Raw genomic sequence first — 24333 nt, 5'->3', positions numbered from 1 at the left:
CCCAACACCCCCCGGCCAGCCTTGGGGGGAGCGGGGGGGCACGGCTGCAGCATGCAGCGCGCACACGGGGGCTGCACACGCAGCCCCCACCCCCACTGGAGCACTTTGAACCCCCCAAGCCCTCCTACCCCCCCCCCGGTCACACCCCACCCTGAGGCACCCACACCGCTCCTCATCGGCGCAACTCGTCCTGGGGGGGGGGGGCACCCCACGATGCGCAGCCCCCGAAGTGTGGGGGAAACGACCACCCAATATGCTTAGTGGGGTGAGGGGTAGCGCAGCCCCTCCAAGATGCCCACTTCGGGGGGGAGGTCATCGCCATGTTCCCTCGGCGGTAATCCCACCCGCCCCCCCCCCAGGACGAAATCCTACCTCCAGGTGGGGGAGTAGCGCAGCCCCCCACGAACCTGGGCCCTTTTGGGAGGCATCCCGCACCCGCTCACCCCTCCTTTCTCCCCTCCCCCCCCATCCTCAGGACGCTCAGTCCCAGCATCATCCTCCCCCCAACTCCCCTGCCCAGCCCCGAGCTGGGGGCGCATCCCTCTGGGGGGTGCATAACTCCCCCCAGTTACCCAGACCTGAGGGTGTGGAGCGCAGTCCCCTACGATGCTGAGCCCCGGAGGTGGGGGGGGGGGGACGGGACGGGGGCGGTATGTCAGCCCCCCCTCCCCCCCCCCCAGCTGCAGCAGCAACCCCCCCCCCGATACCCAGCCATGAGGGGAGGTCGAAGCCCCCCCCGCCGGTTACCCAGCCCACGGGGCTTGGAGCCGAGCCCCCCGCCGATGGGAAGTGATCCCAACCCCCAGTCTCCAGCCCCGAGCGGGGGTCGCAGCCCCCGGGGCCGGGGGACTCAGCCCTGCTCGGGGGTGGGAGGCGGGGGAGTTCCCGCGGCCGCGGGCGCACCTTCGAAGTCGGAGAGGATCCCATCCAAGTGCTCCTTGACCGAGAGCCGAGCCATGCCGGGCGGGGAGGGCTGCTGGCGGCTGCTTCCCACCCGCGGCTCCCGCATGGAGCGGCGGTGCTGGGGGGAGCGCAGCGGAGCCGCCGAGCCCCGGCACGGGACGGGACGGCGCCGGTTGCCCTCGGCGGGCAAGGGAAGGAGGAGGGGAGCAGGGCCGGGGGAGGGAAGGAGGGGAGGGAGGAGGCGCTGCCCCCGCTCCCGCCCCGCTCCGGATCCCCCCCGCCCCCCGGTCCGGCCCCCCGCCGCCAGCCCCCTCCCACGGGCCCCGCTGCTCTGCGTCCGCCCCCACCCCCGTGTCCCCCGGGCGCTGGGATGCTGCAGCCTGGCCGGGACCGCACCAAAGGGCAGTGGGGGAGGATGGACACCGCCCCCCCGCCGCCCCTGGAGCCCTGCGGAGGCTGAGAGCGATGGTCCGAACCGAGGCCCCCACGGCCCCTGCACAGGGCCAGGTAGGGTTCCCCTGCCTGCCCCCCACCATGGGGCTCCCCCTTGCTGGGGTGCACCCAGCAGCTGCCTTGGTGCTCCTCGCTGCGGGGGCTGCCTGGGAAGCGTGGCTGGTGGGGGCAAGGCTGGGGAGGCTCCTGCTCAGGCTGGGGGTGCTGGCCAGGGTGGGGTGCCCTGTCAGCATGGGGTGTCCTGGCCAGGCTGTGAGGCCCTGGACAGACTGAGGGGCCCCAGGAAGAACAGGGGGTCCTGGCCAGGCTGGGGGTCCCAGTTAGACTGGGGGTTCCCTGGCAGGCTGTACCTCACCAGCTCTGCTTCCCCCAGGATTTCCACCCTGGAGCAAGAGGAGTGCAGTCAGGGCTGCCTCTCACTGCTCTGGGGGGGGTGGGGGATGGGGTGTTTGTGTTGGTGTTAGGGTCCCCAGGTGTGGCTCTCCCTGATTGGGCTCCTGTCCCACCCCTGAGCTCTGGGAGCATCCCTGGGGACCAGCTGCAAGGGATTGAGCACCCTGGGAGCATCCCTGGTCCCCAGCTCCAGCTCTGCTCCCTGCCCCTCCAGCTGCCCCTGCGAGTAAACAGCCTCTGCTGGAGCACATTCCCGTGCCAGGCCTGGGCTGGGGGCACAGCTGGGGCACAGCCCCCGGGGGCCTGCCAGATGTGGCCCTGCTGCTGCATCCTGGGACCTGGTCATGGTGGTCTTGGTCATGACCAGGTTCAGAATTTGGCCAGGTTTGGGTAGGGGGAGACCTCCACGATCATCGAGTCCAGACCTTAACCCAGCAGTGCCAGCTCAGCCCCCACATTTTGGGGGGCACTCAGCGGTGTGCCCCTGGGAGAGGGGCTGGATGGGCTCTCACCAGCTGCTTTCCAGTTCCATCAGAGCGCTGCTGCCCTTGGGGCCAGGGCTAGAGCCAGGCTGAGCCGGGGAAGAGCAGCTCTGCTCTGCTCTCCCACGGAGGCTGGGAGCAAGGAGCAGGCAGCCTGACCCCAGGGCTGGGGGTGGTTGGGCTCCCCAGCACCACAGCCAGAGGCCAACCCTTGCTTAGTGCCCACTGGTTTCCCCCAGCCTAGAGCACCCCACCGTGAAGGAGGCAGAAGCTGAGGCTCTTTGGTGGCTTTTAGAGCAGCACTCCAGCAGCAGCTCAGCTTCCCTGAGGAGCTCTGGAGCCACCCAAGCTCCACAAACCTCTTGCAAAGATCTTTCTTGAAGTGGATTTCATTTGCTTTCCCTAATAACTGGTAACTCCCAGCCCCCCCCCCCCCCCCCCCAGCTGCTCCAAGGCTTGCTAGCATGGTGCCAGAGCACCACAGGAATGGGGAAGAGTGAGCTGGAGCAGCTCCAGGGAAGTTTGCCTTCCAGTTCTGGAGATGTTCTGAAGGCCACAGAGATCTTCAGAGCTTTTCTGGAGCAGCTTTGAAGAGGATGGGAGAAGCTACAAGGCTTTGAGAGACCTTTTCAGAGGGTGTGCAGAAGAGCTCAAGAGCTTCTGAGCAGCTCCAAATACTTTTGGATGGGTCCCGGAGCAGCAGGGAGAGGTTTCAGGGCCGCTCACAGCCTCTTTGGTGTCCGTCGGAGGGGCGTGGGGGTGGGGCTCAAGCTGTTTGGGGAAGCCTGGGGACGGTCCTGAGGAGTTTCGCTGGAGAGGTCCACTGGGAAGGTCCAAGAGGCCTTTCAGAGGGGGTTGGAGCACTTGAGGCATTTCACAACCCTGCAGAGGAGGCTTGGAGTGCTTCAGAGCTGCTACATCATCTCTTTTTATGACCCATTTGGAGCCGTTTCAAGGAGTTTGAGAAGAGTTTAGAGGACTTTAAAGAGCTACTTGGAGCAGTTGTAGCATCTGGGAGCCTTTCAGGGCTGCTCGGAGGAGCCTGAGAGCTATTTGAGCAATTCAAGTGCTTCAGTGCTGCCTCGAGGTCCCTCCTTCCACAGCTCCAGGCTGTTCAGGGGTGGTTCACAGCTCCTGGGAGTGACCCAGCACCAGCACCCCCAGAGCTGGGTACTTCACCCCTTTTGTGGAGCAGCTTCGGACTGCTGGAGGCTCAGAGGTGCAGGGGGATTCTTAAGGGGCTGCTGAGAGGTGTTTAGGGAAACCTTGCTGTGCACTGGAGCTGCTCAGGAGGGTGGAAAGCAGCTTGGGGCTTTACAGAGGTGGTTTAGAGATGGTCAGAGGCAGTTCAGAGCAGCTCAGGGGTGGTTGGAAGCAGCTCAGGGATAGTTTGGGAGCAGCTCAGGGATGATTGGGAGTAGCCCAGAGATGCTTGAGAACAACCCAGAGATATTGGAAGCAGCTCAGGGATAGCTCAGAGCAGCTCAGGGGTGGTTCAGAGCAGCTCAGAGCAGGGTGTTTGGAATCACTGTGGGTGTCTCAGAGAGCTCAGGGTGTGTTAGAGGCACTTCCCAGCACGTAGAGGCACCCTGAGCTCTTTGCAGCAGCTTGTGGTGCTCCAGGGCTGCTCCAAGGAGTTCAGAGCAGCAGTTTGGAGTTATCCAAAGGCACTCTGAGACCTGAGAGTTTCTTTTGCACGTTCAAGCCCTTTGGGGAGGCTGGGAGGGCTGGGAGGAGGCGTGGGGAAGCTTAGAGGGGCGTGGAGCAGCTTAGCAGGGTGCTTTAGAGCGTTTAAGGGATTTTTGGAGCGGTTCAGAGCAGCTCAGTGCTCCGAGGGGTTTAGCAGAGTGTGGCACAGACAAGGGGAAGCCTCCATGGCCTCACCTGAAGCAGATCCAAGCAAGTCCTTGCTGGTGCTAAGCCACAGCTTGGCCCCATCCCAGCCTCCCCAAGCCCTGGGTGGGGTGACAGGTCCAGCTCTGGATGTCCCTCACCCAGCCTGGAGGCCACCAGGGACGTGCAGGGTGAAGACCACCCACGTCCCACCTGTGGGGAGCCCCACAGCCAACCAGGTCTGTCCTCCCCCATCCTTACCACAGAATCCTAGAATGGTTTGGGTTGGAACAGCCCTCCCAGATCACCCAGGCCAACACCAACCCAACCCCACCATGGCCACTAAAATATATCCCCAAGGGCCATGGCCACAGGTTTCTGGAGCACCTCCAGGCATGGGGACTCCACCTCCTCCCTGGGCAGCCTCTGCCAGGCCCTGACCACTCTTGCAGCAAAGACATTTCCCTCCTCTCCAACCTAACCCTCCCCTGGCACAGTTTCAGGACACTTCTGTCCCCTGAGCCTAGGGAGCAGAGCCCAAGCCCCAGCTGGCTGCAGCCTCCTCTCAGGGAGCTGCAGAGAGCAAGGAGGTCTCCCTCAGCCTCCTCTTCTCCAGGCTCACCACCCCCAGCTCCCTCAGCTGCTCCTCCCCAGCCCTCTTCCCCAGACCCTTCCCCAGCTCTCTTGCCCTTCTCTGGCCCTGCCCCAGCTCCTCAAGGCCCTTCCTGGGGTGAGGGCTGCTGCTGAAGTTCAAACCCCCATAGGAAATGTGGGGTTGGTGCTGCCAGACTGCTCCTGCTGAGCTTCTCCTCGGAGGCAGCAGTGCTTCTCCCATGGCATGGCAGAGTGGAGCTGGTGTCTGGTGCTCAGGGGGGTGGGACACCACTGAAGGACCCAGCAGCAGGCCAGCTCCAGCAGCCTGAAGCTGCAAAAGCCATCTGAGTGCTGGGCCTGAGGCCATGGCTGGGCAGCAGGCAGGTGCCCAGGGCTGGCTGGGCTGAGGCAGGGTCTGAGACCTTGCTGCTGTGCTCAGGGTGTGCCATGGCCCTGCTGGCACAGCCAGGCTGTCCTGGTGGGGCTCTGTGTTTTGCACTCTCCATGACTCCCTCTGGGACACCCAGCTGTGTGCTGCTGTGCTGGAGTCCCTGCTGGGGAGGCTTTCCCCTGGCAGCTGCAGCACAGCTGCTTGCTTTGCCAGCCACACCAAGCCTGCAAGGCACTCAGCTCCTCCAGCTGCTGGAGGCCAGCAGAGCCCCCAGAGCTCCTCTCAGCCTTCACCTTCACTTGAAAAGCTTTGCATTTCCATTCCCTTTCCAGTATGAGCTTTGAAGAGGATGCTCTCCATGACTTCCCCTGCTTGGTTTGCCCTTCCCTAGACCCGCTCCAGTAGGTCCTTCTTCGATGCCAGGAGCTGAGCTGTGGCCTCCCCCCACGCCGACAATCCCTGCCCAGCCCTGGGCGCTCCTGGGGGCAGAGGCATCCCCCACTGCCACCCTCCCCTGCCTGGCTGCTCCCAGGCTTGGGATGCTCCATCCCTGTGCAAAGAAGGTCTGCAGGCAGCAATGGTAACAGCTTTTAATCCCACGAGAATCGACACATCATCGCAGACAACACTGGCCTCGCCTCTTGGATTTGAGGAGGGGGTTTGGGGGGGGGGGGGGGGGGAAAATTCCTTTACCTCTCAGGCTGGGGGGGGGGAGGGGAAAAAAAAAGAACCTTTGGGGGGAAATGACAATTTTATTTTATTAAATAATCTTCTCTTTCATTTTTCCCCTTCCAGAGAGCCTCTAGAGAGTGCTGGGTGTGCAAGTCAGTGCTTGGCTGGGCTGAAAAGCTCTTGGTTGGTTGGGATCTCTTCTCCTTCCCTGGTGCTTATTTACAGTTACAGTACCTCTTGGGGAGGGGGGGAGGAGGGGGAGGGGGGGGGGACCATAGAAAGAAAAGCTCCCAAGCCCCAGGAGATGATTGTTTGAGGCCTGGGGATCCAGGATCCTGAGGCTACAAAGGCAGATGGCAGATATTTATAGATTTATACAGCTATATATAGATGCTTTGAGATACATTTCTCTCTTCTTTGAAAGTATTAAAAAAATGAGCAACCTCCCTTCTATAAAAATACCTAAACTCTACAAGGTAGAAAAAATGTTCCCTCTCCAACTTTACAACTGATTTACACCCAAAAGGCTTCGCTGCTGCTGTACAGGGAGCCGGCGGCGCCCCCGGGGGGCTCAGGGCGGGGGGAAGCCGGCAGGGGGAGAGGGCTGGGCCCCTCCGCCCCCCTTGGCCAAGGCTTGGGCTGGTTGGGGTTGGGTTGGGTTGATTTGCTCTGCTTTGTTTGGTTGGTGGTTGGTTTTGCTGAGTGTTGCTCTGCTGGGTGCTGCTCTGTGTTGTGTTGCTCTGCTGAGTGCTGCTCTGCTGAGTGCTGCTCTGCTGAGTGTTACTCTGCTGAGTGTTGCTTTGCTGAGTGCTGCTGTGTTGTGTTGCTCTGTGTAGTGTTGCTCTGCTGAGTGCTGCTGTGTTGTGTTGCTCTGTGTAGTGTTGCTCTGCTGAGTGCTGCTTTGCTGAGTGCTGCTGGTTGCTCTGCTGAGTGCTGCTTTGCTGAGTGTTACTCTGCTGAGTGTTGCTTTGCTGGGTGCTGCTCTGTGTTGTGTTGCTCTGCTGAGTGCTGCTCTGTGTTGTGTTGCTGTGCTGGGTGTTGCTCTGCTGAGTTGCTCTGCTGAGTGTTGCTCTGCTGTGTTGCTCTGCTGAGTGTTGCTTTGCTGAGTGTTGCTCTGTAGTGTTGCTCTGCTGAGTGCTGCTTTGCTGAGTGTTACTCTGCTGAGTGTTGCTTTGCTGGGTGCTGCTCTGTGTTGTGTTGCTCTGCTGAGTGCTGCTCTGTGTTGTGTTGCTGTGCTGGGTGTTGCTCTGCTGAGTTGCTCTGCTGAGTGTTGCTCTGCTGTGTTGCTCTGCTGAGTGTTGCTTTGCTGAGTGTTGCTCTGCTGTGTTGCTCTGCTGAGTGTGGCTCTGCTGAGTGTTGCTGTGTTGTGTTGCTCTGCTGAGTGTTGCTCCGCTGTGTGTTGCTCCACTGAGTGTTGCTCTGCTGAGTGTTGCTCTGTGTTGTGTTGCTTTGCTGAGTGTGGCTCTGCTGAGTGTTGCTGTGTTGTGTTGCTCTGTGTAGTGTTGCTCTGTGTTGCTCTGTGGAGTGTGGCTCTGCTGAGTGTTGCTCTGTGTTGTGTTGCTTTGCTGAGTGTGGCTCTGCTGAGTGTTGCTCTGTGTTGTGTTGCTTTGCTGAGTGTGGCTCTGCTGAGTGTTGCTCTGTGTTGTGTTGCTCTGCTGTGTGTTGCTCTGCTGAGTGTTGCTCTGTGTAGTGTTGCTTTGCTGAGTGTGGCTCTGTGCTGCCTGGTTCCTGGGGGTCTTGCCCACCCTGCTGCCCCCTCAAGGCCACAGGAGGTGTGGAAGAAGGAGGCTGATGGAAGAGGCTTGGCTGTCTCTGGGGTTTGGTTGATGGCCCCTGGGACCTGTAAGCCACCAGGGACCTCCCTCCCCCCAAGCAGGGTGTAAGGCTGTGGCAGCTGCCACCCCTCCCAGCTGCCCCCTGGGGACCATGGGGGAGCTGGCTGCTGGGCCACCATGGGGACAGAGAGAGGTGCCACCATGGGAGATGAGGTGCCACCATGGGAGATGAGGTGCCACCCACATGGGAGTGTTCTGGGGAGGTGCAGGCACCCACCCCCCACCCCAGCCCCGTGGCCAAGGGATCGCTGTGGCTTCTGCTCCAGGCCTCTGTGGCATGGCCCCAGCCTGCCTGGCAGGAAGCAGAGGCGCTCCTGAGGGCCTGGCAGAGCTGCATCCTTGGCACTGTGCTGGCCATGGGCTCCCGGAGCAGGGTGGTGATGTGGTGGCTCCCCGGTGCCAGCGAGCCAGAAGCTCTCTGACGTCCTCCTGGCTTTGGGCTCCCAGGGAGCTGCTCTGCTGCTCCCTGCTCTGCTCTGCCCTGTAGCACAGAGGGTTCAACCCAGGCGGCCGGGGCAGGCTCTCCCTCCAGGCCCGCAGCTATCACGGGCAGAGCCCTGCTCCAGCTGGCAGTGGCACTGGTGGCTGTCCCCAGGGACCCCGGGGTGCGGGGTGGGGATCTCAGGCGGCCCCGCTGCCGCTCGTCGCCACGCTGGGCTCGGGGCTGGGGCTGCAGCGAAGCGGCAGAGTCCCTGCGGGCTGGACAGCTCCGTGCGCCCGCAGCGGCGGCCCCGGGGGACCGCAGCCCCCGGAGCCGGCCCGGCTCAGGCACCCACAGCCCCGCTGGCAGCCACAAACACCACGGCGTGCCGGGGAGCGAGCCAGGACAGCACAACTAAGGAGGCAGGCGGCAAAGTGTGTCCCCGGGGCGGCTGCTGCCCTGCCCCTCGCTGCCAGGCCGGGCAGCCGGCCTGCCCTGCACCCCCAGCAGCAGGCAGCGGCTGTGCCAGCTGAGGACCTCTGCAGCGAGCTCAGAATGCCAAAACAGCGACCAACAAAGCACAACCCAAACCCAAACCCTGGCCGAGGCCAGGCCTCTGTCCCTGCCAGCCCTGCCCCAGGGAGTTGTGTGTCAGGGACACTTTGGCAAAGCAGGTACTGGGCAGGGCAGATTCCTTCTCCATCCCTTAGCCTGCAGTTTGGAGACCACCCCCCCAGCTTCTCTTCAGAGCCCCCCTGAGGCGGCAAGCTCCTGCTCCCAGCCCAGCAGGGGCCGGAGGAGCCGCCGGGACAGCTCCCAGCCCAGCAGGGGCCGGAGGAGCCGCCGGGACAGCTCCCAGCCCAGCAGGGGCCGGAGGAGCCGCCGGGACAGCTCCCCGCCGCAGGGGCAGCCTCCTCCCGCCGCCGGCTGCTGCCTTTCTCTCTCCAGGTTCCCTTCCAGCCCTGGCAGCCAGGAGGGCTTCGAAACAAGAGTCAGGCAGCAGAGCCTGGCTGCTGGTCGCCAGAGGGACCCCCTGGGGGGGCCTTGCTGCAGCCCCTGGAGTGCCGAGATGCTTCCTTGTGCCTTCATCAAGAGCAAAGACGTTTCCAGGCCCTCTTCATCCTCTCAGACACCAAACCCGCACGGGTGGGCGGCTCCGGGCCGCCCCTGCCCCCTACTTGACCTCCAGGATGGAGGGGTTGGTCTCCATGATGGCCACGATGATCCTGTCGATGTAGTCCTGCAGGCGGTAGTTGATCTCCTCCTGCTTCTGGATGGCTTCCATCAGCTGCACCACAGAGCACACAGGCACTGAGACACCCCTGCCCAGGGACACCGGGGGGACTGCCTCCCCCCCGGGCTGCCTCCCACCCTGACTGCCACCCACCCGGGCTGCCTCCCACCCGGGCTGCCTCCCACCCTGACTGCCACCCACCCGGGCTGCCTCCCCCCCGGGCTGCCTCCCACCCGGGCTGCCTCCCCCCCGGGCTGCCTCCCCCCCGGGCTGCCACCCACCCGGGCTGCCTCCCACCCGGGCAGCCTCCCACCCGGGCTGCCTCCCCCCCGGGCTGCCTCCCACCCGGGCTGCCTCCCCCCCGGGCTGCCTCCCCCCCGGGCTGCCACCCACCCGGGCTGCCTCCCACCCGGGCAGCCTCCCACCCGGGCTGCCTCCCACCCTGACTGCCACCCACCCGGGCAGCCTCCCACCCGGGCTGCCTCCCACCCTGGCTGCCTCCCCCCCGGGCTGCCTCCCCCCCGGGCTGCCTCCCACCCTGACTGCCTCCCCCCCGGGCTGCCTCCCATCCGGGCTGCCTTCCACCCGGGCTGCCTCCCACCCTGACTGCCACCCACCCGGGCAGCCTCCCACCCGGGCTGCCTCCCACCCTGACTGCCTCCCACCCTGACTGCCACCCACCCGGGCTGCCTCCCACCCGGGCTGACTGCCACCCACCCGGGCTGACTGCCACCCACCCGGGCTGCCTCCCCCCCCGGGCTGCCTCCCCTGCTTCACAGCATCATTTTGGTTGGAAAAGACCTTTCAGAGCATGGAGTCCACTCCAACCAGGCTGCTGCTCAGGGATGGCTGGGGGCAGCTCAGGGATGGCTGGGGGCAGCTCAGGGAAGGCTGGGGGCAGCTCAGGGATGGCTGGGGGCAGCTCAGGGAAGGCTGGGGGCAGCTCAGGGATGGCTGGGGGCAGCTCAGGGAAGGCTGGGGGCAGCTCAGGGAAGGCTGGGGGCAGCTCAGGGAAGGCTGGGGGCAGCTCAGGGATGGCTGGGGGCAGCTCAGGGATGTTTCAGAGTTGGCCAGAGGAGGGTGGAGCAGTTTGGAATCATTTGGGGTGTTTCAGGGAGCTCAGGGTGTGTTAGAGGCGCTTCCCAGCACGGCCCTCAGCACATCTCTGTGTCTTTTAAACCCCTCCAGGGCTGGGAATCCAAGCACCTCCCTGGGCAGCCTGGGCCAGGCTTTCAGAACCCTTTCAGTGAAGGAGTTTCTTCTCATGCCCAACCTGAACCTCCCCTGGGGCAACCTGAGGCCATTTCACTCTGGCCTGGGATGATCCTGGCCAAGGGAAATGGCCAGAGCTGCTGGCTCTGCTCCTTCCTGCCCTCCCCCAAGTCCTCAAGCAGATGGGACCCTGGAGAAGGCAAGGAGCAGCACACCTCCCCTTGGTGTTTCCCCACTCCTTGGCCTCTGAAAGGTTTAGTCCTGATGCTTAGGTGGAGCCAGGGAGCAGGGAGATGCCAACATCTCCAGGGGTGATGTCCTCCCAGCAACCTGGGGTTTGAAGTCAGCTCCAGACAGAAGACAGACCACCCCCCCATGCTGGCTGTGGGGAGAGAGCTGCACCACAGCCAGGGCCAGGGGAGCTCTTCCCAGGCCCTCACCTGGGGGAGAAGGGAGAGGAGGAAAGGGGGAGAGAAGGAGAGGAGAGAGGGGAGGGGAGGAGAGGGGAAGAGGTTTGGAGAGGTTAAGGAGAGGAGAGGTTCAGAGAGGAGAGGGTCAGAGAGGAGAGGAGAGGTTCAGAGAGGAGAGGGTCAGAGAGGAGAGGAGAGGTTCAGAGAGGAGAGGAGAGGGTCAGAGAGGAGAGGAGAGGGTCAGAGAGGAGAGGAGAGGTTCGGAGAGGAGAGGGTCAGAGAGGAGAGGAGAGGTTCGGAGAGGAGAGGGTCAGAGAGGAGAGGAGAGGTTCAGAGAGGAGAGGGTCAGAGAGGTTCAGAGAGGTTCAGAGAGGAGAGGAGAGGGTCAGAGAGGAGAGGAGAGGTTCGGAGAGGAGAGGTTCAGAGAGGAGAGGTTCGGAGAGGAGAGGTTCGGAGAGGAGAGGTTCGGAGAGGTTCGGAGAGGAGAGGTTCGGAGAGGAGAGGTTCGGAGAGGTTCGGAGAGGAGAGGTTCGGAGAGGAGAGGTTCAGAGAGGTTCAGAGAGGAGAGGTTCAGAGAGGAGAGGTTCGGAGAGGAGAGGTTCAGAGAGGAGAGGTTCAGAGAGGAGAGGTTCGGAGAGGAGAGGTTCGGAGAGGAGAGGTTCGGAGAGGAGAGGTTCGGAGAGGAGAGGAGAGGTTCAGAGAGGAGAGGAGAGGTTCAGAGAGGAGAGGTTCAGAGAGGAGAGGTTCAGAGAGGAGAGGTTCGGAGAGGAGAGGTTCAGAGAGGAGAGGTTCGGAGAGGAGAGGTTCGGAGAGGAGAGGTTCGGAGAGGTTCGGAGAGGAGAGGTTCGGAGAGGAGAGGTTCGGAGAGGAGAGGTTCAGAGGAGAGGAGAGGTTTGGAGAGGAGAGGAGAGGAGAGGTTTGGAGAGGAGAGGAGAGGAGAGGTTCGGAGAGGAGAGGTTCGGAGAGGAGAGGTTCAGAGAGGAGAGGTTCGGAGAGGAGAGGTTCGGAGAGGAGAGGTTCGGAGAGGAGAGGAGAGGTTTGGAGAGGAGAGGAGAGGAGAGGTTCGGAGAGGAGAGGTTCGGAGAGGTTCGGAGAGGAGAGGTTCAGAGAGGAGAGGTTCGGAGAGGAGAGGTTCGGAGAGGAGAGGTTCGGAGAGGAGAGGTTCGGAGAGGAGAGGTTCGGAGAGGAGAGGTTCAGAGGAGAGGAGAGGTTCAGAGAGGAGAGGTTCGGAGAGGAGAGGTTCGGAGAGGAGAGGTTCGGAGAGGAGAGGTTCAGAGGAGAGGAGAGGTTTGGAGAGGTTCGGAGAGGAGAGGTTCGGAGAGGAGAGGTTCAGAGAGGAGAGGTTCAGAGAGGAGAGGTTCAGAGAGGTTCAGAGGAGAGGAGAGGTTCAGAGAGGAGAGGTTCGGAGAGGTTCGGAGAGGAGAGGAAAGGAGAGGTTCAGAGAGGTTCGGTTCGGAGAGGCACCCTGGGCAGAGGTGCTCTGAGGTGAGGAGCTGCCATGGCACTCACCTCGTCTCTGGAGACTGAGCTGATCTCTGCTGCCAGGGACTCGGAGAAGGAGGCTGAGAAGAGGTTCTTGGCTCCCTGGATGCTGAGGTTGATGATCTGCCCATTCAGTTCATCGTTCTGCTCCTTCAGGGTCCTGTTGTCCTGTTGGCAACAGACAGGCTGAAGCAGGTGGTGCCCCAGAGCAGAGCCACGGGGGCGGCGCAGGGCACTCTGCCTCCCCCAGCAGCTCACAGTGCTGGGAGCTGCACGGGGGCTCCTGAGCCTGGAGACAGGTGGGATGTGAGTCTGTGAAGGGGTGTGCTGGGGAGACCCAGGGACACACAGAGAGGGGCTCTGGGGTGCTCCTGCTGCCCTGCAGGAGGAGCCAAGCTCTCCTGTCCCAGCAGAGGTGTAAGCACCGGGCCGCTGGCTCAGCCCCCTGGCACGGGGCCCCCAGGGAGCGCTGCTGGCTGGCAGATGGAGCAGGCAGACCACCTCCCTCCCTGCCCAGCCCTTCCTACCTGCTTGAGCTGCTTGATCTCCTGCTCCAGCTCCGTCTCCCGCGTCCTGCTGTGGTACTCCTGCAGCCCCAGGCTGCTGCTCCTGCCCCGGCGCTGCTCAGCCTCCAGCTTGAAGAGCTGCAGGTGCTCCAGCTGCTTCCTCAGGTCCTCGATGAGCTGCAGCAGGAGGCAGGAGCACAGCTGGGTGCCACACGCCCTGGCAGCCCCAGCTGCTGTGACAGATGGGGGACAAGCCCTGCTGCAGCCTCCAGCCAAGGGGAGAGGGGCAGCTGCTCACACTCAGGAGAGCAGCCCTGGAGGCCAAGGTCTTTTGCCCCAGCTGAGGCCACAGCAGGAGTCCTGGGGCCACTTCTGGGCCCCTCACTGCAAGAAGGACACTGAGAAGCTGTGCCAGGGCCAGAGAAGGGCAACAAAGCTGGGGAAGGGTCTGGAGAACAGGGCTGGGGAGAATCCCACCCCAGCCTTGACTTGGCTCTGGGGCTGCTGCAGCATCAGCCCCCCCAGCAAGGTGAGTAACTCCCTCCTGCCTCAGTGCTGGGAGTGCCTGGATCAGCCCAGTGCTCCCAGCACCCAGTGACAGCCATGCCCACCTTGAGGCTCCTTCCCCACCACAGCACTGAGCCTGGCTCAAGCTTCCAGCTGGGATCTCCAGTCACTGATGCCTGGTGGGGGCTAGGAGGGGGCTGGGGGCTGTGTTTCTGCCCCCAGGCACACAGGAGCTGGCAGCTCCCACCCAAACAACCTCTGCTCCCTCTCCTCCTGCCTGCTGGTCCCATGTGCCATTGTCACCAGGCTTCTGCCACCTTTCCTCTGCTGCAGAGGTAGAAGCAGCCCTGTGGGCAGGCCCGGGTTTGCAGCTGCAGAAGAGCTCAGGTGAGTTTTCATGCAGGTGTTACACAGTGAAGCTTCTGTGCAGCCCTCACACAATCACAGGCTGGCAGGGCTTGGAAGGGACCCCTGGAGACCATCCAGCCCAACCCCCTGCCAGAGCAGGGCCACCCAGAGCAGGTCACTCAGGAACCATCCAGGGGGGGCTGGAAGCTCTCCAGAGACTCCAGCACCTCCCTGGGCAGCCTGCTCCAGGCCTCCAGCACCCTTCAGTTACAGCAGTTCCTCCCCATGCTCAGATGGACCTTCTGCTGTGCCAGTTTGTGCCCAGTGCCCCTTGTCCTGTCTCTGGGCACTGCTGACAGTAGCCTGGTGCCACCCTCCTGACAGCCACCCTTGAAGCATTGATCAGATCCCCTCAGGCTGCTCTTCTGCAGACCAAGCAGCCCCAGGGCTCTCAGCCCTTCCCCATCACAGAGGTGCTCAGTCCCTAAGCCCTGTGCCAGGCAGGCCCAGGTGCTGCAGCTCCAGCTGCACCTGGAGAGCACTGAAGGCAGCAGCCCCACACAGCCCCAGCCTGGGCAGCAGGCCTCTGCTCACCTCCTGGGTCGACTCCTTCTCCTTCTGGAACTGGTGCCTCTCCTGGCTCAGCTTGTCCCCCATCCTCCTCCTCTTCTCCTGCTCCTCCCTCAGCTGCACACTGAGCTCCTCCATCTCATCCAGCAGCTTCTGCTTCTCCTGCAGGGAGAGGACACAGGAGGCTCACAGGGGCTGCCAGGGCCCCTCCTGCTCATGTGCTGGCACAGCAGTGTGGAAGGCTCCTGGGGGTGGGGAGGAAGGCTCCTGGGGGTGGGGAGGAAGGCTCATCTTCAAGAGGAAGGGTCCTCTCAAGGAGGAAGACTCCTGTCAGTGTGGGGAGGAAGGCTCCTCTGGAGGAGGGAGGCCCCTCTGGCATGGCCCTGGCTGCATGGAGCCTGCAGGGCTGTGGCAGGGGTGAGAGGAGCCCCAGACCAAAGCAGTGCTGCCAGCAGGGAGGGGCCAGGAGGGGACTCAGCTGCCTCCCCCTCTCTGGGCAGGTGGTGCTGGCATGGGGCATGGCTGGGAGGCACAGGGCCAGCAGTGGGGCTGCAGGCCAAGGACAGGCACTGGAGCAGAAGGCTGCCCAGGACCGAGTGCTGCAGCAGCCAGGAGTCCAAGGTCTTTGGCCCCTGCTGAGGCCACAGCTGGAGTCCTGGGCCCACTTCTGGGCCCCTCACTGCAAGAAGGACACTGAGAGGCTGTGCCAGGGCCAGCTGGGGAAGGGTCTGGAGAACAGGGCTGGGGAGAATCCCACCCCAGCCTTGACTCCTGAGCAAGGGGAGAGGGCAGAGCATCTGGGAGCCCCCACGGTGCTTTGAAGACTCAGCTCAGATCCCAGCAAGGCCTTATCTGCCCAGGCAGGACTTGCAGATGAAGCAGGGCTGCTCCTCTTCCTCCCCTGCAGTGCTGTCCCTGCAGGGATGGGGACAAGCTTCCACAAGAGGGCAGAGTGCCCTCCTGAGCCAGCACAGGGCTGGCACTGCTGCTGCTGGGGCTTCCTGCAGCCTGCACTGTCACAGCCTGATGTGGGATGGGTGAGAATCATGGACTGGGCTGGAAGGCACCTTCCAAGCTCACCCAGAGCAAGCCCTGCAGCCAGCAGGGACAGCTGCAGCCACAGCAGGCTGCTCCCAGCCCCAACCAACCTGCCCTGCACTGCTGCCAGCCATGGGGCAGCTCCCAGCTCTCTGGGCAGCCTGGCACAGGCTCTCCCCACCCTCAGCACCAAACCTTTCTCCCTTCTCTCCACTCTCAGTCTCCCTCTTGCAGTTCCAACCATCCCCCCTTGGCCTGTCCCAACAGGCCCTGCTCAGCAGTCTGTCCCCAGCTCTCTTCTGTCCCCTTGAAGGCCACCAGGAGGTCTCCCTGGAGCCTTCTCCTCTCCAGGCTGCACAACTCCAACCCTCCCAGCCTGGTCCCACAGCAATGACCATTTCTGTGGCTTCCTCTGGAGCTGAGTTTCTTAATCTCAGCTTCCAGAGACTGGGAACCTGCCTGACCAGGGGTATGTGCCAGCTGTGGTGCCAGGTGAGGTGTGCAGGGCCTGGCAGGCAGTGCTTTGAGCCCTGAGGAGCTGAACTGCAGGCAGGGGAGCAGGGGGCAGGGGGCAGCAGGCAGGGGGGCAGGGGGGCAGGGGAGCAGGGGGCAGGGGGGCAGAGGAGCAGGGGGGCAGAGGAGCAGGGGGGCAGAGGAGCAGGGGGCGGGGGGCAGGGGGGCAGGGGAGCAGGGGAGCAAGGGGGCAGGGGAGCAAGGGGAGCAGGGGAGCAAGGGGAGCAGGGGAGCAAGGGGGCAGGGGGCAGGGGAGCAGGGGGACAGGGGGAGGGGCAGCAGGGGCAGGGGCAGCAGGGGCAGCAGGGGGCAGGGAGCAGGGGGCAGGGAGCAGGGGCAGCAGGGGGCAGGGGCAGCAGGGGGCAGGGGGCAGGGGCAGCAGGGGGCAGGGGCAGCAGGGGGCAGGGGCAGCAGGGGCAGCAGGGGGCAGGGGGCAGGGGCAGCAGGGGGCAGGGGCAGGGGCAGCAGGGGCAGGGGCAGCAGGGGGCAGGGAGCAGGGGGCAGGGGCAGCAGGGGGCAGGGAGCAGGGGGCAGGGGCAGCAGGGGGCAGGGGCAGCAGGGGCAGCAGGGGGCAGGGGGCAGGGGCAGCAGGGGCAGCAGGGGCAGCAGGGGCAGCAGGGGCAGGGGCAGCAGGGGCAGGGGCAGCAGGGGCAGCAGGGGCAGCAGGGGCAGCAGGGGGCAGGGAGCAGGGGCAGCAGGGGGCAGGGGCAGCAGGGGCAGGGGCAGCAGGGGGCAGGGGCAGCAGGGCCTGGCAGTGCTCACCTCCTCCAGCCGCTCGATGCTGGCCCTCAGGCAGGGCACGCAGGACCTCAGCTCCCCGTTCTCATCATCCAGCTGCTGCAGCCTGCAGGCACACACAGCCCATCAGCAGCTCTCCCAGCTCAGCACCCTGGGCTGCAGCACCACCAGCAGGGCCCAGCCAGCAGCTGCTGCAGGCAAGCCAGCAGGGACTGAACCTTCACCTCCGGTGTGCTGCAAGGGCTGAGCCAAGCAGAACCCAGGCCGCAGAGGCAGCACCCAAACCATGGCAGGCAGGAGAAACCTCTCCCACATCTCCCTCTGGAAGCCAACAGGAAGCTCCCTGCCTGGGCCACTGCCTGGGCCTCTGCCTTTGGACAGCTCTTCCTTCCAGGCCTCTTTCATGAATCACAGAATGGGCTGGGAAGGACCTTAAAGGTCATCCACGGGCAGCTGGAGCACATCTGAACAGCAACCGCACTCCCATGGGCCAGGTGTGGGCACCAGGGGTGCCAAGCCAGCTGCCCACTGACAGGTGGGGCAGGGCATGGGCAGCAGGGGAAGGCAGAGTCTGAGCCTGGCATCCCTCAGGGGGCTGGCCTGGGAGTGAAGGCTGGAGCTGCAGCCAGGCTCAGGGTTGCTCATCACCTTGGTCACCTTCAGCCACGTTCAGCCTCCACACCTTGTGTGCCCCAAGGCTGGAGCTGCACAGCAGCAGCCTGTGCTGGGGCCCAGCTGCTGTGGGTGGCTCCAGCAGCCCTGCTGCCAGCCAGCCCTGCCCCAGCCCCACCTGGCCTGCAGGTTCTCTATCTCAATGCTCTTCTCCCTTTCCATTTTGCTCAGCAGCTCCCTCTGCTTCTTGATCTCCTCCAGGAGCGTTTGGTCAGCCCTCAGCTCCTGCTCCTTCAGCTGTTCCTCGAGAGCATTTGCCCTGGGGAGAGGAAAGAGAGAGGATTAACCCATCCTGATGGCTCACCCTGCACGATGCCCCCCCGGCAGGGATCAGACTCCTCCCAGCTCCCCTCCCACCACCGGAGAGCTGGGAGAAGACTGCACCAGAGCAAGCTTTGAGGGGAAGCTCCTCCAGCAGCAGCAGCACAGGGGCTCACTCCAGCCCCGTGGGAGAGGGACACGGCCCAGGGAACCCCCAGGACACTACTGGGGCCCAACAGGCAGCCAAAGAAAGTGCCCAGGTGGCAGCTAGTGAGCAAGCTGGGCTGGAGGGAGGTGTCCCTGCCCAGGGCAGGGGGTTGGAACTGGCTGATCTTGAAGGTCCCTTCCAGCCCAGCCCATTCTGTGGCTCTAGGGCATTGTCCCTGTACAGTTCTAAGGCTCCAAGCAACATCAAACTCCTTCAGGGGGAGACCAACAAGGGACTGAGGTAAAGGCACAGCAATCATTTTGTAAACCACAGCCTGTGGGGCACAGAGTGCCAGCATGTGGGGAAGGGAGCTCTGGAGCTCCCCCAGCCCAAGCCCTGCCCCAGCAGGGCACCCACAGCACCCTGCCCAGCACAGTGCCCAGGGGGGGTTGGAAGCTCTCCACACCAGGACACTCCACAACCTCTCTGGGCAGCCTGCTCCAGGCCTCCAGCAGCCTCACCCCAAACAACTTTCTCCTCCTGCTCAGCTCCAACCTCCTGCCTGACACTTGCTGCCCCTTGCCCCTTGTGCTGGCCCTGGGCAGCACTCAGCAGAGCCTGGCCCCAGCCTCTTGCCCCCCACAGCTCCTTTAGCTCTTGCTGAGCATTGCTCAGCTGCCCTCTGGGGCTGCTCTTCTGCAGGCTCTCAGCCCCAGGGCTCTCAGCCTTTGCTGCTCCCAGAGCTGCTCCAGGCCCCTCAGCAGCTCTGCAGCCTGCCCTGGACTCTCTCCAGCAGTTCCCTGACTCTCCTGACCTGGGGAGCCCAGAGCTGGACCCTGGACTCCACATATCAGAGCCTCCCCCAGAACAAGCTCCTTCATCAGCATCTCACAGAATCTTCTAGGTTGGAGAAGACTTCTGAGAGCATTGAATCCAATGATAACCCCCAGGGCTGTGCTTTCACTGCTAGTGGCCATGGCAGGGAAATTCTCCTTCAGCCTCTTCTAGCATTTTGGGTTCTTTTCTCTGCCCTTACCCAGACCTGCTGCCCAGGGGCAGGAAGCTCACAGCCCCAACCTCTCAATCTCACATCCCCTGGATAAAATCATCACAGAGTCACAGGATGGCTCAGGCTGGAAGGGACCTCAGAGCTCATCTACCCTAACCCCCTGCCATGCCCAGGGGCAGCTCTCAGCTAGACTCAGCTGCTCAGGGCCTCATCCAGCCTGGCCTTCAGCACCCCCAGGCAGGAGGCAGCCACAGCCTCCCTGGGCAGCCTGGGCCAGAGGCTCCCCAGCCTCACACTCAACAACTTCTTCCTCAGCTCCACTCTAACCCTGCTCTGCCTCAGCTCCAAACCCTTCCCCCTTGGCCTGGCTCAGACCCCCTCAGCCAAAGTTCCTCTGCAGCCTTCCTGCAGGATCCCTTCAGGTGCTGGCAGCAGCTCTGAGGAGCCCCTGGAGCCTTCTCCTCTGCAGGCTGCACAGCCCCAGCTCCCTCAGCCTGTGCTCCCAGCAGAGCTGCTCCAGCCCTGGCAGCATCTCTGTGGCCTCCTCTGGCCTCTCTGCAGCAGCTCTGTGTCCTTCTGCTGCTGGGGCCAGCAGAGCTGGAGGCAGGGTTGGAGGTGAGGTCTGAGCAGAGCAGAGCCCAGGGGCAGAATCCCCTCTCTCTGGCAGAGGCAGGTGAGGGAGGCTCTTGCCAGCTGAAGCTATTCTTCACCCAGCAAGGAGAAGACTCAGGGCTTTACCTGCTTAGGAGCTGAGTGATGCCTCTGTGCCAAGCTGCTCAAGTGAAACCATTTCCCTGGCTGCAGAGGTCAGCAGGGCTGTGTTGGAAGGGCTCTGTCCCCTGCCCTGCCTGTTACCTAACAGCCTTACAGCCCTAAAGATAAACTCTGCTGCCTTTATCTGCAGGGCAAGCACTCTGCTGGCAGATTAGTGGAGACACTGATCACATCAAACAGGAGCCAAAGGGCTGCCACAGGACCAGGGCTGGTCACAGGGAGGGTGGAGGTGGGCAGCAGGGACCCTGCTGCAGCTTCCAGCTACAGCTGACAGGGAAAGGAGAGCCAGAGAGAGCCCAGGCAGAGCGAGCACCAAGGGCACAGAATCATGAGATCACAGGGTGTCAGGAGCTGGAAGGGACCTCCAGAGACCATGCAGCCCAGGATGTGGAGGGGAGAGGGCAAGCAGGGAGGTGCAGCTCTTGCCGCAGCACTGGGCCCCACCTGTGCACCAGCTGCAGGTTCTCCTGGCGCAGGCGGCTGTGCTGCTCGCCGTTGGCAGCTGTGTCCTTCTCCAGCTCTGTCACTCTCTGCTCCAGGAACACCACCTGGGGATGCCACAGGGCACATCAGCACCACCCCCCCTGCCAGCACCCAGCCCAGCCACACAGCCGCAGCTCACCCCCCAGCACCGCTGCTCGGCCGCCGCCACCCAAGCGGCACTCAGCACCGCTGCCAGGTGGCTTTGAACCCCTCCAGGGCTGGGGACTCCACCAAATGTCCTTTTGCTCCTTGGTTCCCAGGTTTTCATGTGCCCCAGGTACCTACAGGGGCCCAGCTCCCTCCTTTCTTCGTGCCCTTCATGATGCTATTGCAGAATGGAATCACTGAGCAGGCTGGGTAGGAAGGGACCTTCCAAGCTCACCCAGAGCAAGCCCTGCAGCCAGCAGGGACAGCTGCAGCCACAGCAGGCTGCTCCCAGCCCCAACCAACCTGCCCTGCACTGCTGCCAGCCATGGGGCAGCTCCCAGCTCTCTGGGCAGCCTGGCACAGGCTCTCCCCACCCTCAGCACCAAACCTTTCTCCCTTCTCTCCACTCTCAGTCTCCCTCTTGCAGTTCCAACCATCCCCCCTTGGCCTGCCCCAACAGGCCCTGCTCAGCAGTCTGTCCCCAGCTCTCTCCTGGCCTCTTGAAGCCCTGCAAGGCCACCAGGAGGTCTCCCTGGAGCCTGCCCTGGTGTGCCCCGTGGGAGCTGTGCAGGACCCCAGGCTGAGGCTGTCAGGCAGCCCGGCACAGCCTGGCACAGTGCAGCCCGGCGCAGCCCGGCACAGCGCAGCCCGGCACAGCCTGGCACAGCCTGGCACAGTGCAGCCCAGCACAGCCTGGCACAGTGCAGCCTGGCACAGCCCGGCACAGCCTGGCACAGTGCAGCCCGGCACAGCCTGGCACAGTGCAGCCCGGCGCAGCCTGGCACAGCCTGGCACAGTGCAGCCCGGCACAGCCTGGCGCAGCCCAGCCCGGCATAGCCCGGCGCAGCCCGGCGCAGCCTGGCACACCGCAGCCCGGCACAGCCTGGCACAGTGCAGCCCGGCACAGCCCGGCGCAGCCTGGCACACCGCAGCCCGGCACAGCCTGGCACAGTGCAGCCCGGCACAGCCCGGCGCAGCCTGGCACACCGCAGCCCGGCACAGCCTGGCACAGTGCAGCCCGGCACAGCCCAGCCCGGCATAGCCCGGCGCAGCCCGGCGCAGCCCGGCACAGCCTGGTACACCGCAGCCCGGCACAGCCTGGCACAGTGCAGCCCGGCACAGCCCGGCACAGCCCGGCGCAGCCCGGCGCAGCCCGGCCCGGCACAGCCCGGCACAGCCCGGCACAGCCTGGCACAGCCTGGCACAGCCCGGCGCGGCCCGGCGCGGCCCGGCGCCGCTCTCACCTTGTCGGTGATGTCCTCCTCGGCGCAGTCCAGGGCCCCGCGGTAGGCGTCCTCCATGGCGGCCAGCGCGCTGGTCTGGTGCAGCTGCCTGTAGCAGAGACAGCCCACCCCCAGCCACAGCAGCCCCAGGGTCAGCGACACGGCCATGGCGCACTGGGACTCGGGCGCACAGCAGCTCTGCCCGGCTCCGCCGCCCGCCCTCCCCTCCTCGGCCGCCAGCTCCTTCTGCAGGGGGCTGAGGAGCACTGCCCACTGCCGGGCTGCCAGGTTTGCGGCCGAGGCCAGCGCGGGCAGGGGCCCCGGCGCAGCAGCGCTCATCGCCGCCGAGCTCTGCTCCTCACCGGCAGGCTCCCCAGCGCGCAGCGCCGAGCCCAGGCGCCCGGCACGGACACTGCGCTCCTGCTCTTTGGAAGGGGCAGAGATAAGAGCCTGCTCTTCTCACTTTCCATCTTTAGGAGCCTCCCAAGGCCAGGCGTTATCCAGCCAGGGACAGAGTACTCTGCTCGAGCTGCTGATAAGGTCCCTAAGAAGCGGGAGGCAGCCGGAGGAAGGGTTGGGAGGGGAGAACGGCTCCTGGGGCTGTTGTGAAACAGCTCAGGACACCTCCCTGCGCTGCTGGGGCAGCCAAGGCCGAGCTAATCATCAGCCAGGCCTCAGCACGGCGGTGCGCACAGCCTGCTGCTGAGCCAAAGGACCTGCACGGGGCCTGAGCTGTGCTCCAGCCCCCTGCCATGGGCAGGGACACCTCCCACCAGCACAGGTTGCCCAAGGCCTCATCCAGCCTGGCCCTGAACACCTCCAGGGAAGTGGCATCCACAGCCTCCCTTAGCTCCATCATGCTGCACCCCGGGAAACCACCACTGCCACGTGGAGGGCTGGTGATCAGCTGTGTGCCACGCACTGCCAGAAGGACACTGAGGAGCTGGAGCAGGGCCAGGGAAGGGCAATAAAACTGGGGAAGGGTCTGGAGAAGAGGGCTGGGGAGGAGCAGCTGAGGGAGCTGGGGGGGTTGAGGCTGGAGAAGAGGAGGCTGAGGGAGACCTCCTTGCTCTCTGCAGCTCCCTGAGAGGAGGCTGCAGCCAGCTGGGGCTTGGGCTCTGCTCCCTAGGAACAAGGGACAGGACAAGAGGCAATGGCCTCAAGCTGCCCCAGGGCAGGTTTAGGTTGGCCATGAGGAACAATTTCTTCCCCTTGAGGGTTGTCCAGGCCTGGCCCAGGCTGCCCAGGGAGGTGGCTGAATCCACATCCCAGGAGGGGTTTCAGAGAGGCAGAGCTGATTGGTTAGCCCCAGCCCTGGGGCAGGGTGGTTGGAATCAGTGCCCTCAGAGGGCTTCAAGAACCCAACCAATTCTATGACTCTATTGCAGATGCTGCCTGCAGACAAACCACTCTGCCCTGGCACCTAACCCAGACAAGGAGCAGCCTCAGCTACCTCTGCAGCCACTGCTGCTCCCAGCAGGGGATGAGCAGGAAGTCCACAGCTCTCCTTGAACCTCTCCTGGTGTTCTCCTGGAATCTGTGACATGGGCTCTCAGATCCTCCCTGACTCACAATATGCTCTTGCAAGTATTCATGAAGCACCACTGGCTCCACCAAAGGCACCACAGCCTGCTTTCCAGCCTCACCTTCAGCCTGTGCTTAGATGCTCAAGCCCTGGGCACACCTAGATATCATCCAGAGGGATCTTGACAGGCCTGAGAAGTGAGCCAGGGCCAGCTGCAGGAGGTGCAGCAAGACCCAGGGCAAGGTCCTGCAGCTGGACCAGGCCAACCCCAGGCACAAGTCCAGGCTGGGTGCAGAGTGGGTTGAGAGCAGCCCTGAAGAAAGAGCCTTGGGGGTGCTGGGTGCTGAGCAGCTCCCCAGGAGCCAGCAGTGCCTCCTGCAGCCCTCAGGCAGCTGTGTGCTGGCTGCAGCCACAGCAGGGTGGGCAGAGGGCAGCAGAGGGGATCCTGCCCCTGGGCTCTGCTCTGCTCAGACCTCACCTCCAACCCTGCCTCCAGCTCTGCTGTCCCCAGCAGCAGAAGGACACAGAGCTGCTGCAGAGAGGCCAGAGGAGGCCACAGAGATGCTGCCAGGGCTGGAGCAGCTCTGCTGGGAGCACAGGCTGAGGGAGCTGGGGCTGTGCAGCCTGCAGAGGAGAAGGCTCCAGGGGCTCCTCAGAGCTGCTGCCAGCACCTGAAGGGATCCTGCAGGAAGGCTGCAGAGGAACTTTTGCTGAGGGGGTCTGAGCCAGGCCAAGGGGGAAGGGTTTGGAGCTGAGGCAGAGCAGGGTTAGAGTGGAGCTGAGGAAGAAGTTGTTGAGTGTGAGGCTGGGGAGCCTCTGGCCCAGGCTGCCCAGGGAGGCTGTGGCTGCCTCCTGCCTGGGGGTGCTGAAGGCCAGGCTGGATGAGGCCTTGAGCAGCTGAGTCCAGCTGAGAGCTGCCCCTGGGCATGGCAGGGGGTTAGGGTAGATGAACTCTGAGGTCCCTTCCATGCTGGGGTTCTATAACTGGCTCCACACCCTGGGGTTCCCATCCTCACCCCTCAGCCTACACTGAGCTGCCCAGGCCTTGGGCACATTTGTCACTGAAATGCTGCCAAGCACATCAGGGCCTCAGCAGCTGAGGTTCTGGGCAGGAGCAGAACCTGCAGAACCAAGAAAGAAACCCGAGGGAAGAGCCCTCAGCACCCTCAGCTCCACTGGCTGAAGGCAAAGGTTTGGGTGACCACAGCCTGAGGCACACAGGGCTTCCCCCAGGCTGTGCTGAGGGTCCTGCTCAGCTCTCAGCAGACCCTGTTCTCTCTCTCTTGTTATCACAGACTCAACTGGATTGCTCCCAAATGAACCAGTGTTTGCCTAACCCCACGAGGCCTGCTCTGCCAAAAGCATCTCCTCAAAGCCAGGGGCCAGAAGGATCAATCCCCCACGGGACAGGGCAGCTCCAGCCCCACACGGACTCAGAGTCTCTCTAAACTGGCTTTGACAGACTCAGGACCAAAGGCAGTGGTGAAACAGGAAGCTGGGGCCAGGCTGCTCCCTCCAACCTCCTTTCCTGTTGGTGTTTGGGACACAGCTCTGGA

The 24333-nt window shown here is 63.7% G+C and overlaps 1 protein-coding gene across 1 annotated transcript in view; it reads right to left on the bottom strand.

The window, feature by feature from the left end:
* Positions 1 to 8878: 8878 nt before the first annotated feature.
* The window catches only part of RAB11FIP3 (RAB11 family interacting protein 3), an 88850-nt gene continuing 73395 nt past the window's right edge, over positions 8879 to 24333 (bottom strand). The window contains exons 8-15 of the mRNA XM_054180698.1: positions 21274 to 21361; positions 19844 to 19947; positions 17326 to 17466; positions 16560 to 16641; positions 14271 to 14408; positions 12843 to 12998; positions 12343 to 12483; positions 8879 to 9265 (exon numbers count right to left, since the gene is read on the bottom strand). Coding sequence (XP_054036673.1) covers positions 9152 to 9265; positions 12343 to 12483; positions 12843 to 12998; positions 14271 to 14408; positions 16560 to 16641; positions 17326 to 17466; positions 19844 to 19947; positions 21274 to 21361 — 964 coding nt within the window. The 3' untranslated portion in view covers positions 8879 to 9151. The remainder of the gene's footprint in view (positions 9266 to 12342; positions 12484 to 12842; positions 12999 to 14270; positions 14409 to 16559; positions 16642 to 17325; positions 17467 to 19843; positions 19948 to 21273; positions 21362 to 24333) is intronic.

The sequence above is a fragment of the Dryobates pubescens genome, chromosome 4, assembly GCF_014839835.1.
Source record: "Dryobates pubescens isolate bDryPub1 chromosome 4, bDryPub1.pri, whole genome shotgun sequence".
NCBI lineage: Eukaryota > Metazoa > Chordata > Aves > Piciformes > Picidae > Dryobates > Dryobates pubescens.
The sequence above is the reverse complement of the archived record's forward strand: the minus strand, read 5'-3'. Positions and strand labels throughout refer to the sequence as shown.